At 36.0% G+C, this 18,670-nt stretch overlaps 1 protein-coding gene across 1 annotated transcript in view; it reads left to right on the top strand.

Moving 5' to 3' along the window:
• Positions 1-3,675: 3,675 nt before the first annotated feature.
• Positions 3,676-18,670, top strand: part of COL28A1 (collagen, type XXVIII, alpha 1) — a 61,001-nt gene continuing 46,006 nt past the window's right edge. The window contains exons 1-10 of the mRNA XM_010149354.1: positions 3,676-3,796; positions 4,332-4,891; positions 5,874-5,894; positions 6,520-6,588; positions 7,866-7,919; positions 8,441-8,482; positions 9,066-9,092; positions 10,191-10,235; positions 12,799-12,843; positions 13,512-13,565. Of these exons, the coding sequence (XP_010147656.1) occupies positions 3,676-3,796; positions 4,332-4,891; positions 5,874-5,894; positions 6,520-6,588; positions 7,866-7,919; positions 8,441-8,482; positions 9,066-9,092; positions 10,191-10,235; positions 12,799-12,843; positions 13,512-13,565 (1,038 nt within the window). The remainder of the gene's footprint in view (positions 3,797-4,331; positions 4,892-5,873; positions 5,895-6,519; positions 6,589-7,865; positions 7,920-8,440; positions 8,483-9,065; positions 9,093-10,190; positions 10,236-12,798; positions 12,844-13,511; positions 13,566-18,670) is intronic.

The raw sequence follows: 18,670 nt of genomic DNA, 5'->3' as shown, positions 1-18,670 counted from the left end.
GGAGAAAACTTTGCCAGTAAGACATTCATATACATTGTTATTAGGGTCTGTAACTGTACCAAAAATAAAAACCAAGGCTGTGATTAGTGAAGTTTAAGTAATACATTCTTGTTTTCCTTGTGGTTTTTCATATTGCAGAATTTGAGGGTAATCTGAATTTGAGAGTGTTACCTCTTGAGTGGTTTGGTTCTTTCCTGCTTGTAACTGTTTTAACTTCCTTCAAGAAGAATATTTGTATCCAGATTTATGAAATGTGCCTTATAGTACAGCAAGTTATTTGATAAACAATGAAACTAATACTGCTGTCCTTTGAGTCCAACATCTCCTACACTCCCAGTCACACAGCAAGAACCTCAGGTTTACCAATAGTTCTGTTTATTGCAATGCACCCTGGTACTCCTCCCGTGCCTGGAGTCCTCTTTTGCAGTACTTTTGCTCCCTTCCCATATTTCTTAAGTTCCTTGTCTTCATTCGTCTTTGCTGTCCTCACTACTCCAACCACCCCTAACAGTCACCCCTTTTCTAAAGGTCTGTTTTGGTAAGAGTTACCAAATGCTGAGTCTGGTTTGCAGCCTTGGGCTCTGGTTGCCAAGCTCATGAGTTCATCTCAACTGAGCAACGGGGGAGGAAACTCCCGCAAGGTCTGACCTTCCTTTGCCATGTGTGTGCCAGGCAGCGGTGGTGGTAGATGTCACCAAGTGCTGCATTCACTGCACAGCTCCTGTTGCTTATTAAAGGTGCACAAACCTAGTATCTCTGTTGTAAATTTGGTAGAAAGTTGCCAAAGAACGCAAAGGCTGAGTGCATGAAATTCACTTATGTCAGGCTTGGGGAATTGCTAAATAGCTTTAATATTTTCCATTTTGTTTTTTTAATTTATCATGTGAAGTAACATTGAAGTTAGCAATTTGATTTATACTTAAGTCTCTTTTTCTTTGTTTCTCCATATTACGCATAACAAAATCTGGATCATAGCAAATCAGCAGCCTTGTTAGTGACACTTCTTCATCAGCAGACTGGGAATTCTCTGAGAGCAAGTATTTGCACTCTAGAATGTTGTGTTCTAATAGCTTTCTAAGGGGCATGCTCTAAAGAGCTATGCTTGAAGCAGAATAAACAGATGTGCTCTAACACCTTCTGAAAGTTGAATGCCTTCAAGACATATCAATGGCAATTCATAAACATGGTGTTCACTCTATTAAATAACCTGATTAAATCTGCCATATCAAAATCAAAGTTCAGAACTTCTATATCCTCTGCCTTTTCCTTTTCATCTTTCAGATGTGCTTTTCCTACAAAACCAAAAAAGCAGAAATTACTTACAGAGAATGCAATGCCTCAACATTGGTTTTTTTTTTTTTTTTGAAAGTGTCTTCTGGGCAATAAGAGGTTTTCATTTCACTGTGAGACTTCCATCAGGTGCTGGAACAAAAAGATCAAATAGTCTTTGGGTTTGTGAACCCAGAAAAGCAATGAATGGACATTACTGGCCTACAGGATTAGATACTGAGACCAAGACATAAGCTACTGAGGTGATCTCAAGTCTAGACAATCTGTCTTGAGAAAAGTTAAAGATTGCAACTTACTTAGTGTTTAGACAGGATTTTTTTTAAAGCTATTCCGTATAGTTGGAGGTTAATACAAAGCAGTTTATAAATTTTTGATGAAAGATTGGACCTCTGCCAAAAAACCTGATTCACTCAAAAGTGTCTTTTTATCATGTGGTTTTGCAATGCCCAAATATCACTTGAATTTTTCAATCTACAGCTGGCACATTTAAATGCTTAATTACAGTGCAGTTTAGGGATGTGATGCATCCAAGTGATGAAGCCTGAGTCTTCCCTTCTGCAGCACCACACAAAGGTCTCCACTTTGTCCTGCCACCAACATGCCTCATCAGCAGTGCCTGTCCAGAGGCTGGGCACTGACCTCTTGCTGAGCACAAAACTCCCTCAAGGCATGTCCTGGTACCCTGAGACTTACTATTGACATACTTTCTCTCACCCCGCTTTTTTACTTAAACACCGTAGCATCCCAATTTTACTCTGCCATCTGCCATTAGATACAGCAAATGTAATTTGCATGCAGCATGCTGAGAGCTACTTAAATGACAGCCCCCTTTTAGATATCCTGTTTGTGTCTGACCGTTCAGAAGATTTAAAGAGCAAAAAGAATTTCTGAGAAAAATGGCTCAGGATTATTTTTTTTTTTAAGTTAACATTTATTATTTTAATTGTTGATGCAATTACCGGCCTTGAGACATGCTCATGGTCCTGGCAGACTCACAAATCCTTGAGTCAGAATTCAGTTCTAGCCTACAAATGGTAATCTACTAATCTCACACCTTTGATCTAGCCCGTGCTGCAACATTAACATGGACAAGCTAAAGAGGTGTGGCTGGCAGAGGGATGGGTAAGAAGTGAGATTTTAAATGTAAAAGTTCAGTTATTTAAAATGGAGAAACACTTGTGCCCCCAAACTGACACTGTCCCTTTAATAAAATGGCTTGGTCCCACTCAGCCCTGGCTAAGTGCCTGACTATCTTCATTTAAACTTTGACCAACTAAACAGCAATAATGGACCTTACAGGATCTCGATGCAAGGTAGAGCCATTTACAAGTGGATAGGCTATTTATTTACAGGTGGCTTTATTTTTGTAAGTGAAACATATTTTCCAGTGTGACCTCCTGGACATATTTTCAACACTGACAGTTTATTCAATCTACAGTTTGCTTTCTGAATGCCTTCAAAGGTAAGAGACTTATTTATTTCCTTCCTATTTTCAGAGGACTGCACTGGTGGTTTCTGTATATGTAACTGCTTGATGGACTTGAAAAGAGGATGTAGGAAGGATATGTAAATTTAATAATGAAGATACTATATTAATGATATTTAAAGTGAATTATTGTAAATTACAGTCATTTTTTGTAAATCAGTTTTAATGGAGTTCAGTTTTCTCTAGACATACATTGAATTGCTGACTTAAATGTTGTGATGTTCATTTTATTAGTGTGTATTGTCATTAGAATATTCTCTTTATGGAAAATATTGCACACACTCTGTTAAAGCCATGTAATATTAATAATACATTCATGTATTGAATTTCATTACTAAGCCACTGTTTCTTAGAAGAATAAGTTGTTCATACTGATACTCCAAACCTAGGTAACGTATTTGCATCCCAAAACATCCAGATCTTTGCTTATTCCTAACAGTCAGGGATTTCTAGAAACAAACTTTATTTTATGTTTTCTATAATATTTCTGCTAATTTAATATAATTAGTTTGATCACAGGGTATGTTAATAAAAATATGCATTAGTAACAATTTCTTTTACCCTTTTTTGTTAGCTATTCAAATGAAAGCTAAAGAGAGCACTGCCTCTTTTTAAGCAAGAAAAGGAAGCACTGAGTTTGTTCTGCTCATATTTCTTCTCTAATAAAACAGGTTCTAATATACATGTGAGCTACAGTTGGGATTGCACTGGCTGCTATGCTTAAATCACTTACCCAGTGATTTCTTATAACTGTTTTTTTATATGTTGTCTCTAGAACTGTGCTTCCCACAAATGTGTATTCTGTATTTGTTTATTTTCATCTTTTAATGAAGTATTCACAGGTGTTTTTCTACTTTTAGCAGGAAGGAAAAGTCATCGAATTTGGGATCAAAGACACTATGTGGAAAAACCATTTTTTCTTTTGCTTTTTGCTTCTGGCTGTGACAACAAACCACATAGTATGTGGGCAAAACAGAAAGAAAGAAAAGAATTCTTATTCTCTTGTGCAAAATTATGAAGGTGAAACCATTTATGTAAAATTCCTGATTGACCATGTCATATGTCTCTACATATTTCAGGATAATTAGCTAGTAATTGACAACGTATGCATTTATAAAATTTATTTTGATTATCAGGCCTTGAAAATACTGTGGTGACATTTACTTGATCATGGACTCCAGTTTGATGTATGATTTTCACTGATATGCATATCTCTTAAGATAAATGATAAGGAACCTAATTGTAGTTTGAAATTGCACATGGAAAATTTTGTATACAAAGAAGTCAACTAAAATATTAATCCTATCAAGACCCTAATTTGAAAGTTTTTTTCTGTAGACTGTATTTAACTGGTATGGATTAAATTTAAGTTCAGTTTCAGTACTTGACTTCCTAGAATTTCTTGACATTTGCAATGAAATTTATGCTTAGAATTTTTACTGGGAAAACAGAGGAATCTTGGGGAAATAATTTGAGGATTGGGATTGTTGCAGAGAATTATCTGAAATCTGATGTGTCCATCATTCATAGATTTAACTTTCTTGTTCCCTTACAGGCAATATGTGTCTCATTGATATAGTCTTTATCTTGGACAGTTCAGAAAGTGCCAAAAATCAGTTGTTTGATTTACAGAAGAATTTTGTTCAAAACTTAATTGACAGCATTTTCCAGATGAAGCCAGTTAAGTCTCAGAAGTATAATGTCAAACTAGCAAGTATGCAGTTTAGCAGCACAGTCAGCATTGATCATCCCTTTACAGCCTGGAAAAGTGTGCAGACTTTTAAAGAGAAAATCAAGTCTCTGGGTTTTATTGGCCATGGCACCTACTCCTATTATGCAATTTCCAATGCCACTCAGCTGTTTAAAACTGAAGGTCGTAAGAGAAGTCTGAAAGTGGCTTTTTTGATGACTGATGGTGTTGATCATCCAAACAGCCCTAATGTCGAGGGTATAGCCACAGCAGCTAGGAGTCTTGGAATACATTTTTTTACTATTGGCCTTTCTAAGAATAAAGTCCAAGAAGAAAAATTGCGCCTGATATCTGGTGATTCATCTTCTAAATACATCTTATGCCTGGATGATGAGAACCTGGTAGTTGATGTAGCATTGGAACTGGTAAGTAAAACTGATGTTAATCTTGACACTTGTCTGTCTGTCGCAGATTTCATTTAACTTTGATAGCCAAGTCCTGAAGGCAGTGCAGTGGTTTGCAGGTGAACCAGGGCTGGAGCTGGCCTCAGGTTTGGAAGTTCAGAAAGGTTGTAAAGAGCATGTGGGACACCTGCAGGAGCTGGACTGCAGTATTGGTAGCAGAGAAGGTCAGTAACTGTGGGCTTAAGAATTCATTTCAAGAAAGTCTGCTGAAACCAATAGAATTTTTTCAATTGACTTGAGTGGGATCAGGTTTCCAAAGTACTGTAAATCTGCCACTGTAGTTATTAATTAAGATCACTAATCTCTCTGCCCTTCTAGTGCAGCAGAAGGCACACATAAGAAAAGGTAGGGAATACTGCTTAACTAATTTCTTAGTTTAGAGTAGAGAGAAGTCTTGCTGTGAGAGTGATGCCATCAGGACTTGACCATTCTCGCTTCTAAGCAATAATATGCCAAGTGTTGGGATGGCCCAAGAAATGTTTGGGATTTAAAATCCTAGAAAATATTTTTAAGTAAGAGTAGACTTTGCAAGTAATAAAATAACTCAGTTTAGGGGAAAATAATTATTAGAAAACACAATAGTTTTAATTAAGGAGTAGTCCATACAGAATTTATGTAATATTTTTGTAGTCTCTGAAAGGTGTTAAAAAACTAATAGGGAAAATTTGAAATCAGAAATGGAAACTTGCTGGTTGATATTTGTAAAAATAAATGATTATGTTGTACAACTCAGCATATGAAGCAACCCCCTCTCCTACTGGAGAACCCTTTTTCATGTGAGTAGTTTCACAGACTGGTCCTAACCACTGCGAGGAAGGGTGGAGGTATTCACATTCTTTACCATTCACCATGGAAATTCTGTGAACTATAGAAGAAAAATAGTTAAATTAATACCCTGTTAAATTAAATGCATATGAAAGTAATATTTGTCTTTTCTTTTCAGGAAGCCTTGCTTCAGAAGAAGGTAGGGGTTTTTGAGTTTTGTGTGTTTTGATTACTCTTATTCATACTAGATGTCCTGGTGTTTGCTTCTTCTATAATGCAATGTTACTCTGACATTAATCAACCTTCCTTCCTTGAGTAAAGTTTCCAACCACAGTTGCTTTTATTTTAGCTTTGATCCATTTGTCCATCCCTTCTCCTGAGAAATCTCCCAAGTTCTGTTCATTAGTGGGTAGTACCAAGGGTAGGACATAAAGAACTCTTCCTACCAGAGTGGAATAGTACTAGTACAATACATGCAAGTTCATTAGTGCTCTCATTAGAAAACGATAGCAATGTTGATATTGTCCCAAGGTTATGTAATATTTCACAGTACTATGTATATGCTACCTTAAACATTTGTAGTTACAGTAGTAAGATATTTATTTGTTTTTGTTATAAATAAATCAAGCAACTGATTTTGTTGGGTTATACAGGAGTGTAATGTTGATTTATGAGATATATACATTAGAGGATGATTTATTTCCTGTTGTTCCACTTCTGTGTTCTCTAGTTTGTGGCTAGGCAAAACCAAGAGTTTTTGCTTTAGAAATATGAAATAATGCATTTGAAAAATCTTCTCCTTAATGTTTCTATTAACCTTTTAGTGTATGCAGAAGAACTGTGGAAAGAACTGTGGGTTGGAAAAGGGAGTAAAAGGAGACAAAGGTGATTCTGTAAGTATGCATTCATTTGAAAAGCCTCCAGAATTTGAATTTTAATCATTGAGATCAATGTTGCACAGTATTTTAAATGGTTGCTATGTCTGTAAAAAGCAAGACATTAGCTGTACATGTACTGCAAAAAGAAGTGATCTATCATAGCATATCACTGTGAAAGGCCACTGCTATAAGAGCTCAGAAGAAAGTCAATCCATAATCACATACTGTCTTGGAAATACATTTATATTACTGGATAATAAAACATTGTGGATAAAGAGGTACATGATTTTGAAGCCCAAATCAAAAAGTTATTCTTGAGTCTTGCAACAGGGAAGGAAATGTCCATTAGACTAAGGTTTACTTCCACCAGCAGCTTCTATTTGTGTAAAGGATAAAGGTTCAAAAGATTGAGGGTGATGGCATATATGAAGAAAGGTCTAAAACTCTGCCTTCGACACTCTCTTCTCTTATGACACTTCACCACGTAACTGTTTCTTGGCTCTGGTAAAAAGACCGAAGTGGGAGTTCAAACAGTGTGTGACCTCTTTGATCCCCTTTGTATCTTTAATAGCTCCCCCTGAGACAACCAAGGCAGATACAGAGATTTTTGCCTTTCTCCCTAGACACTAAGCAACTGGTCAACCACATATGAAGCAGGTTATGACAGGAGGACATATCATCTAGTCCCTTGGCTCTGGATAACGTGCATCTGGAACATCCCTGTTTCCAATTTAAAATCTAAGACCCAAGAATTTTAAATTATTTTATTCAATATTATTAGATGTAACCAATTATATATGTATTTTTATATATACACACCAAGCTTTCTAGTCCCCACCTTCATGATCCTTCAAACAGGAATAATGTTGTCGTAATTTTTTATTTTATTTTATTTTATTTTGGGGCTGCTGAATATTGACAGTAAGCTGTTCTGTGCATAGGGTTTTTTTTAAGCAGAGAAGATCAGAAGTGGTGGGTAACTCTGAAAAATGGGGAGGAGGAACTGTGTATGTTTTTTCTGTCACTTTCCTGATTAAATTTTCAAGTGCTCTGTAGAAAATGTATTTATGGTTGAATATTGATTTTAAAAAATCACAGATAAATAACTTGTAATACCAAGGGTTTTTTTAGCTAAGTGAAAGTAGTGTCATATGTGCCATACCTGAATCAGCGTGGGTTTCTATGTAAGTTTATTCCGGAATGATTTTGACTTGCTCCCTAGATAACAGTCTTAGAGAAATTTGAGAATTTTATCCTCACAATGGTAATAATATATTCCTGCTTTGTTTTAGGGAAGTGCTGGTGACAAAGGGGAAAAAGGTGAACCAGGACCAAAAGGAAGCAAGGTAAAGTGAATTTAAAAAAAATAAACCAAATTTCTGTCTAGTTTTATTCAAGCCATAGAAGTGAATATAGCAAAGGGAAAGTATGTTAAAATCTGATTTAAAAGATTGCCGTTTGCTGTGAGAGATTTATAGTTAGCTGCTTTAGAAGTGAGAGATTAAAAATTGAAACTAAACTGCTACCAAGTTAACACTGCCTATCATTCTGGTTTTTCTCTGACAGCAGATGTCTCTGAACCTAGCAGAAGCCTCTCTAAGCTCCACAGAGCTTTCTAACAGTACACAAACCTCTTGAGCAGAGAAACTTGCTCCGATGACTAAGATTTCAGTCATCTAATAAGAGTAGTTGAGTTTTCTGTTCATGTTCAGGAGTTGTGTGTCGTTGATTGTGGGAGGAAGAAGTGTGGATGTTTGTAAATAGCAAAAGCAACTTCTACTCCCTAAACAGTGTTCTTGGTTGTAGTGTAATAGTGATAAGTAAGAGAGCAATACATATTTAAGTTGTGTTCTTTTGCCTCCAATAGGGTGATACTCAAAAAGGAGATCATGGAGAAAAAGGTGAAGAGGTGTGTGGCTACTACAGTGCTAATTCATATTTGGTCTTTTCAGATTATCCTCCAGATTCTGATTCACAGTTTAGTTCTACTGAACTGAAAATGTGTTTTCCATTTTTCATACCTCTACTTTATTCACTTATTTAGAGAACCTAAACAAGTGCGTATTTAGAGAAACATCTATACTGAGAGAAACTTCTAACCATGTGCTTAATTATAGATTTGGGATGATACTGACAAAAGGAACTTTTGACTGATGTGATTTTGTATTGACTTGATAGAATTTAAAATGTCATCACTAAAACCATCTAGATAGTCCTCCAGTAGCTTCTGACTCCATGCATAAGATCAGTTCAGTTTAAAGGTTCCATTTCAATGAGTGGCATATTTACACCTAATGTTATGAGGAAAAAGTACACATCCAACATTTGCATATGTTAGATGATTCCACAGAGATATTTTACTGTTGTGAATAGGTAAACTTCTGAAATGTAGTTATTTACTGATTTTTTTCCTACTTACATTAGCAGTATCTTCTGATTTTGCCTTCTCTTTTATGATTTTTTACCTTTTTTTTTTTTTAACTTTTGAATAGGGAGCTCCTGGCTACAAGGGAGACAAGGTAAGATTTTTATAGAAGTAGTCTGAAAATAGGTTGTCACTTGCTGACAGTGTATGTGAAAGAATGGGAAGAAGAGCCTATTGTTGTCTTTTTGTTATGAGAGCTCCTGATGCAATCCCTAGAAGTACATTCATTGTTTATGTAAATATTTGCAGACTGGCTTATTGGAATTTAAAAAAATAAATATTAGAAAATGTAATCTAAGTATAAAAAGAAAAATGTCAAAGACCACAAATAAAGCTGCTGGAAGGAAAAAGAAAGTTGAGGGTTGGATAAGAGGTTAAATAGAAAAAATGTGAAGTTGTTTACTACAAACACAAATACATGTAGCAATCATTAGCTTTTAAAAACCTTACCGCAAGGAAGTTTACTTTTAAATATAACTTGCAAGAGCTAATGATTGATCAAAAAAGATCTCAAGTCTCTCCAAGAAACTAAAAAATTATACACTTCAATGACTTGCAAGATTCTAGAGTCAAAATTTATATTGCAAACTGGACCATTGTAACAGAAACAGACATAATCCTGCTTTGATTTTGCTTGGTTTGGACACTGAGCTCCCTATGAGGATTATTAATAAAAGCAGTGCCTTTCTGAATCTTTGCATTCATTAGAAAAAGGCTTCAGTCAGTTTTATGGAAACATTTCATGGAAATGGGAAAAGTAGACTCATATGTCTATTTTTCATATGCCTATTGATATGTTAAGTCATCAGTGGAACACATTAGTAATTCTCTTTCTTTATTCCATTTGTACAATCTCACAATTGTTATTCAGGATCTCAAATATAGCTAATGAAATCAGAGTATGGAGAGGATCTCTGGAGGTGGCTCAGCAAGGTGGAAAAATACAGCAAAACTTACTCCATGTTAAATGTACTATCCTCTTACAATGTAGGTTGGAAATTTTGTAGGCATTCTCAGAGAGAAAAAGCATCTATCTTGAGTAGAGCGGACCGTATCTTCTACAGATCATGCCTCTCGGGTCCTCAGAATCTACTAAACCTCTTGTGCTACTGAACTGCTTGCACAGTCTTTAATGCATGTAGTGAAATCAAAACATCTTATTTAGCTGTTAACCTTTTGATTTCTTATGAAGGGTGACAGAGGAGAATGTGGGTCGCCAGGACTAAAAGGGGAAAGAGTAAGTACAATTTTTATTTGAACCATTTCACGCTGATGAAGATACTAGAAAATCGTGTAGCATATTCATAAGCATAGCTTGTAAAAATTATTCTAACTTTGGAGCATCTTAAAATTCCCTGATAGGAGATATACATTCATAGTAGAAATATGATTTGTAGAAACTGAACCCACAGTTCATCATATTCTTTTATTCCATTTTGCAGAAGAAATGTCACTTACTTAAGAAAACCCTGCCCTGACCAATGCTAAGCCCTGCTTACAAAGGACTCTGAGTGTGTTAGAGTTCACCAGTTTTTTTTCTTTTAAATGTTGATTTAAATTAAAGTGTATAAAGTTTATATTACAACAGAAGCAGGTTCTTACACAACCTGAACAACTTTTATGTCTACCAGCCCATCTATGCAGATATGCATTCACACTTCTATCTAGTCCTCCTTTTAACATGAAGGGCAGAAATGATACAAGTTAATACAGATTTTTGACCTGGTTTTTGCACTCTGAAAGATGGAAGGATAATGTACTCTTGAGTGAGATAATCCTGTATTTTGAGTTCATGTAAGCAGGTTTATATGAGTACGACAAACCACGGATTTATAATTAAGAGTTGTCAAGTACTACCAACTAGATGGCAGTGCAATTGATCATTCTATTAAAGCACATTTCTTTAGTTTTAACATCCATATTATGCTTACCCTTATCAAAGACCAACTTAAAAAGTTTGTGGATCCTGGAACCTGTTATGTAAATGATGAATTTCAAGCAGGAAATATTCAAAGTAGCAGGGTTTGTTACAAACTAAAAAGATCATTATACTGTAATAAAAATCTGAAGGCTGCGTGTATCTTGTGAGATGCTGGGGTTCAAAATGGCAGCAAGTGAGTCAGAGAAGGCTGAAATACCAATGAAAAAGGAGAAAGAGTTGCATTTCTCTGAGGAATAAGAAAAGATCATAACTTCTTTGTTCAGGCAGTATGTGAGAAGTTGCATGAGGTTATGTGAAATGTCTACTGAGATAAAAGGAAGCTGTTCAGATGCTGGCAAAGAACATAGATAAAGCAGCCAAGAAATCTGGATGTAGAAAACATATGCCAGGGCTGATGGAAATTTGCTTGTTTCATTTCTGTTGAAGACAGTGATGAAAAAAAAAGTTTGACATCTGCAGAGGATCAATAGTTCTAATGGATTATGGACTTCAAGAACCTAATGAACTGTCACTTCTAGAATTCCCAGCTTCACATTTACAAATGCAGGACAAAATTATCCTTTTTTTTTTTTTTTTTATGAAAGTAGTCTATCCTGGACAGAACATACATGGCCAAATATAAATTTAGTATTCTAGGGTGTATCTTTAACTGCGTAGATAGGTATTGAAGCATAATTGTCAGTAGTGTTGTCTGACTTGAAAATGTTCCATTTTTCCCCTGCCACTTCCCAATCTCACTAATCAGGCTGACTTAAACAGCAGTTTTGATGCTGTGAATCTGAGCTTCTTCAAAAGGTATTGGAATTCAGAAAGTTTGTGTTCAGTTCTGACATCAGAACTGGCTCCAATCACATGTGTGTTTTCCACCAAATGTAGCTATCATCACATCAGTGTACTGTTGTTTGTGCCATCCATTGCTTGTGTAGTTTTGTCAATGGGCTAGAAATGAATGGGATTACCTTCTCTCTGTGGTGGCTGATGCTTGGCCTGGGAGCAAATTCCAGGGAGTAGAGAACTGTTAAAAAATTCTGAATCTGGATCTGTAGGTATCCCTGCTAAATTCATCCAGCCTATTAGAGGTTCAAAATGTGACATGTGCCTTGAAAAATGCATCAGTCTGACAGTGCCTCTGTGTGTGGAGATGTAGCTAATTATAAGAGAAGAAAGAGAAATAAAAGACCAGTAAACTATTTTCTGAAAGCTATTTTTGCTTTATAAATAAATTATAGCTGAGTATTGAGTCAACTGGAAGTGAAATCCCATATAATTTCTTCATTCTGGTGACTGAAGAAAAATCAGTGCAGCAGAAAGATTTGTGAACAATCTACAGTGGCAGTAATTGGTAAGAACTCATTAAATGGAGAAATGACAGCTAGTGGAATAAAAAAAATTGACATTTTTCTCTTTTTATGCATTTTTAAATGTTTTTTGTGAAATGTAAGTGTGATTCTGCCATGTTTGAGCTAATGAGACATCAGCAGTTTGAGTTAGTGAGAGAAAGCCACCTGAAGTTACCCCAGTATAAACACTGCAGCATTTTTTAACGAATTCTGTATCAAATGTAATCCAAGAAATTGAATTTAAAGACCTGTAGCAAATAACAGCTAGTTAATCAAATAGCTAAGATGTTAAGTAGCCATCCGTGTTTGTTGTATGTGAAAAGTATTTTAACCAAATATTGAGCATGGAGTAATAACTGAATACAGAATGGGAACAGCAGTACTTTGGAGAGAGAATAAACTCCCTAAAAAGTGCTTCAACAGAGATAGGAGTCATATGAGCACTGTGGTTTTTAATACTTTAAAGCAGATAATTGCAATTTTCTGTTAATCTGATAATCAAACCTTATTTTCCTCAGGGTTTGGAAGGTCCTTTTGGCCCTAGGGGACCTCGGGGACCTCAGGTAAGGGAACTAAAAACTAACAAATGAAAAGAAAACACATTATGTTCTGTAAGTTTCTTCTACATACAACCTGTCAACTCTGGAGAGCAATACTTTTGGTGTATGCAGCACCAAAACAGCAGAGTCTGGCAAATCTTTGTCTTTTGGAAATTGTTTTCAAAGAAAAAATCTTGGTGGCTGCTGCTGCTTAAAACTACGCAGAGGTGTGTGGCCCGCTTGGGATCACCAACTGCAGAGCAGACACAATGGTTTTATTAATGTTAGGGAATTAAAATTAATCTCAGCTTATCATCATAGAGAGTTGTAGGGGAAGTGATTTCTTACAAATGGAGCTAAATAGGACATGATGGCTTAGTTTATTTGCTTGGGAAGAGGAGAGAATATGAAAATGTGGCCAAGTCAGGAGCAGGAGAAGAAAGGAACAGAAAGCTTCAGATAAAGCAGATGCAATTCACATGGAATAGTAAGATATCCTTACTGCCAGCACTGGTTACTGAATATTAACAAGATTCAATGTGTTGGGCACTTCACAGGATACGATGCAGAAAGTTCTTGTCCTTTACAGCTTAGCATTGTACATTTTACTGTACTCTCATCAGGCCAAATGCAAAAGAAAGTTTATGTGCATCTTCAAAGGCAAATCATTCTATAATTTGACTTTTGTGTAGGGTATCGGTGGACCTCCAGGTGAGCCAGGCCCAAAAGGTATTCAAGGAAGCAAGGTAAGATGTATTGTGTATGTGTAGATGTGATTTACATAGGGAGAGGGGATGCAGAAACTCTCTGTAGAATCCTCACTACCCTTTTTCCTCCGTAGCTTTTGTTAATGGTATCCTTTGCACAGCAATAATGTACATCACCTGCTTGGTGCACCACAGAGCCTTCGTGTTACGAAGGCTTTCTCTCATTGGCATACAGCTGGTTCTCCATCTGGGTCTCCAAGCCCAGCCATCAGAGATTAGGGGAGCATTCTGTAGGGCCACAGTAGGGTGCTACCAAGGATATTCCTAGAGCCACAGCACTTACTTTGGAATTTAAATCACCTGAATCTGTGTTTTGGCTTCTGCCATCACTTGGGAATTTCGTTCTCTTACATCTTTTACTAAAATTTCTCGTGCTTAAATATTTTATGTAATTCTAGATGGTGGTTGTAAAATCTGTAGATTGAGTTTTTAGAGTAACTTTATGATTTAAATTAACTTAATGACTACAGCTTGTCAAGAAAAATCAGTTGGATAAAGTATCTGATTGATTTAGGCAGTTCTTCTGGTTTGCAAACCTTTGGGAGCTTGCTTTATGTGAATACAGTTGTCTTGCCCATGGAACAGCCATTAACATCACTGTTCAGTACAAAAAGATGTCTCATGCATCAGTTTGAAAATATAGGGTCTAAAGCCAAAGACTTTCTACCACAGGATTATTGATAGCATGTTTAATACAATGCTGCATCTGAGTTATACAAGGCAACTAAATTCACACAAAGCAATTTAAACACTCATGTTTTGTTTCTTAGCAATGGTTTCATTTGAAGATTCACAGAAATAAATTTAGATGTGGGAAATGTTTATGGTAAAAGGTTTGGAATACTGGCATCCATCATGATTTTCCTTTTCCTGACAAATGCTTTTTCATACTTTTTATTGCTTCATCTTCTCAACAAAATGCTTGATTAGGAAAGCTGCTACAGAATATGTCAGAAGTGGGGAAAGAAAGAGGATGATGGGTCTGAAAGAAGCTATTCATACATGTGGTGGGAGACTCATACCTCTCTTTAGCACGGCAAATGACAGTAATTTTTTTCTGTCATTTCACACTGATGAGTTCAAGATAGTGTTACCAGATACGGTTTTTATACACTAACTGTATTTATTTAATGTTGTTTATCCTCCTTTCAGTCTCTTCACACACTTTCATGTCTGTAAAATACATGCAGCTCTCTAGAATTCATCTATCTGCATATAATATTTATGGTCTCCTGTTACACTTTAGCTGCAGATTTTCAGTATGAATGAGAAAGTAAGCTCCCCTGTTTTTTCAGCTTCCAGCTCTGCCACCTGCTGTTTAAAGACTATAGTCAAGGTTTTTCCAGGTTCAGACATCTATCATAATAAAAATATTGCCAGACAAGTTTAATCAATATGCATAGGTAATTATACTTAAAGAGTATAGCAGAGGCATATGTACATTTAGAGGTTAACTCTTGTTCATACCTAGCACCAAAGCTAATCTTTGGCATTTTGGAGATGATTTGAGATGAGTGAAAAATTTTTTAATTATCAGAACAGATAATCAGTGGTTGTTTACTGCTTAATATACATCCATTCAGCTAGTAAAGGTCAAGGCCTTTTTTGGTTCAGACATATAGCAGTTTTTCCAATATCTTTTGTCCTTACAGAAGAATTATTCAATTGCTCTTTTAAAATTAGTTTTCATGACACATAATATAATATGTCTGAAAAGTGGCAGTTATTTATAACTGCCATGGATAAAATAAATGAGTCTATTCTCAGTGCAGTTCCTTATACCCAGGGCCTTTCCATGCTAATACTTTCTGCTTTTTGAGCTGAACTAGTGATTTCACAAGGTTTAGCAGAACTAAAGGCAGTTGCATGGCAGTGATGTGACATAACGCAGAACACGGCTACCAAACACTTTTATTCATTGCTAGTGCTCCATGTTGAGGTTTGAAAGAAGAGATTCAGTTTCTCAAAATACTAACTCTGCATCAGGCTCAGCCTACAGATTACTTATGGTCTCACCTATGAAGTCTACCGTTCTCACATGCCTGGCCAGCTTAGTCCATCTCACACCTCTGTAAGGTGGTTCCGTACTCGTTCTGTTGCTTTGCAGTGGCAGGAGGCAGATACGGCTCAGGGCATTCATCTGTGTGCTCTCTAGATGCCACTGGCTCTAGCAGCCACCAGGAGAGTTGGTGGCACTGCAACTCCATCTCAATTTAATTTGACTTGTGTGAAGCAAGAGTCCAGAAACATTGCCCAAGAAATTACTTAAAAGAACTTTTCATACCTTACTTCATCTGTCACTTACATATGCATTTTCTTATTCTCTCTTAAGCTGCTGGCTAATCCATCAGTGTGAAGTCTTTCTGACTGCACAATACTCTACTTGCATCCCTCTTCATGATATTGCCTTGTCATATTGCCAGTAATGAATTGAATCTCTCTCGAAGTCCCACTGTCTGCATTGACAGCTTTCCACTGACTACAACAGGAACTCAAACAGCCTATTTCCATGTAGGCACCTAAGTTTAGGAGTGATCATATGGAGCTGAATCACATCCTTAGCCTCTTAAAGTCTTTCTGATGCACCTCGCAATCAGTCCTTATCTTCAATAACCTCTTTAAGCAGTTATTAGTCAATACAAACAAACTTCATCACTTTACTTTCACCCTCTTTTCAAGTCATGTATGAATGTCAAACGGCTTATATCCTGCACAGAATGCAGCTCAGCATGACATTAACTAAGACCACTTTTTGCTATTAAGCAAACTTTAAAAAAAGTTTTCTCTATGTGCATTTCTGCAAAGTTGACATCTCAAAAAGATCTAAATAGTTTTATTACCACATATACAAAATTTCTCTGTAAAGAGGCTGAAGCATTTAAAACAACAAATTTGAACTCTGCTTCTATAAAAATAAAAATACTTGTTAACCATCTTATATTATTATTAATTTACCTGACTAAATATATTTCCATTTAACCAAATGCTGAACTTGCATGATGCAGTGAACCAGCAACAGAGCATGAAACAAAGTAAATTTAACAGAAAAATGCTAGAGACTAACAGGACATTTCACTGAGAGTTAGAAGCTGGGAACTGGCTATTTTCACTGTGTGTCTCCTGTCTTCTGAAGCAGTCATCTTGGTCCCATTGCCCAAGCATGTCCCAAGCAAAGGACCAGGATTATTCTGTCTCTTTTATGTTTTACTGACTCTCTATTGCTATTGTCAATGTTTCAATAGAAAGATGTTAAATTTACAAAAGAAAAATGATATGGTTAAAGCCAAATTCCACATTATTTTCTCTCTCTAACTTAAAATACCAAGAAAAAATACCATTCACAGCTGTGCTTTATATTCTTTTAGACGTTGGCTTCACTTTAAGGCATTATTCAGCTTCACGAACCACCACATATAATTTGCATTGCAACATAAAACAAATCTTGAATCATACTGTACCATGTATGTGATTCTGCTATCAAGCATGTAACGAAAGTTACAAAAAACCCGTAGGAAAACATTTTGCAGTTCTGTTATCACACACAATTTATTAATTGAATTTGCAGAACATCATTTTATAACCCTGTGTCTAAGGTAGAGACACTCAACTGTTGTCAAACTGCAGCTTGTAGGAGCAAGGAACTCAAATTTTGTGTTTCTTGTCTCACTAAGAATGCAAGTATGGCCCATGGTACCATTTTGCTGGCTAATGCAACCATTTCCAAAAACCCAGAAGACACTATCTCACTTAGAGAAAGACCAAAGTACTGGGAACAGAAAGTTGGCAAAGAGACAACCCATGCCGCTCTTGGTTCTGCTCCAGTAATATCCCATGTTGCTGCCTAGATGTCCAGGAATTTGCTAGATGGCTGTTTAATAGGTGGTTTGGGGGTTACGTCAGTTGTGGTTGCTTTCTAAAAAGACAATGGAATCACCATGTTTTTTTCTGGAAAACAGAGTTTAAGAATGAATTTAATACCCTTTATTTTGGTCAAGCAAACTTCTCAGCCCTACAGTTCTGCTGCTCACATTTTTGCAAAGCTGAAGTACCTCACTGGGGTCAACAGTGTTAAATGTGCACATCCACTTCCCCTTAGTGTTCTTGGTGTTAGATAAAAAATTAATTTTCAACATGCACATGTCTATTAATTTATTCAAAATAGTAGGCATTATTTTGGGTTTTTTCCATTAATTTCTTAAAATTGTTTAACTAATACTTATTAAAAAAACCCCAAACCATATTGTGGTCTATACAATAGTACCAGTAAGGTTCCCTAAGAATGTTTTTATTCAACGTAATTCTGAAAATGTGTTTGTTAGTGAGGGGAATAATAATGACTATTCGTGGATTTCAGTGGACAATTTACAATCAGAACGATATGGTTACAGATTATAAAACTGGGGCATAAAATCAGGAAGTGGGCATGACCTGTGTTCCACTCATGAAGAAGTGATGATCACAGAGTACTTAGGGTTTTCATTTCAGAAGTGACATTGGCTTTGTTTGTTTAAACTCTTAGATCAGCTACTAGAAATAAAGTACACATTTCTAGAAACCATGATATATTCATGGAAAGACTGAAAACAACACTTTCTTAGAAGCTACTGCTATAGTAAGAACCCCTGGAAAATGTCATATGCATAGTAAGATAGTGAATTAGAATCTAAAGTTGTATGAACAGACCTGTATTCAGACTTTTAAGGAAACAGTTAAGTTTGAATCTGGGTATTCAAAGCAGTTATTCCCATAGTAATCCTGTGAAAAATCCATCATTACGTATTTCCCTGAAAATGTGTCCCAGAATGAACTGCTAAGGGATGCTGCTTCTTCTCTGATGACTTATAAATTCTTTCCTTACTTACGTGGAAAGTTATATCTTTCCCAGAAGACTGAAAAATCCAATTTCCCTGTAAAGAAGCATAATTCCTAGGTACCTCGACTAGCTTAGAAATAAAAATTATCAATAATATCTGTTAAAATATCTACTTTCATTGTTGTTGCCAATGTTTAATTTAAAGATAAAATAATTTTATTTGAAAGACTATTTTTTACTGTATCTTAATCAATATGGCATTATAGGCTGA

Source organism: Eurypyga helias, unplaced genomic scaffold (assembly GCF_000690775.1).
Source record: "Eurypyga helias isolate BGI_N326 unplaced genomic scaffold, ASM69077v1 scaffold14883, whole genome shotgun sequence".
In the NCBI taxonomy this organism is placed as follows: Eukaryota; Metazoa; Chordata; class Aves; order Eurypygiformes; family Eurypygidae; genus Eurypyga; species Eurypyga helias.
This window is presented reverse-complemented; position numbering and strand designations above follow the sequence as displayed.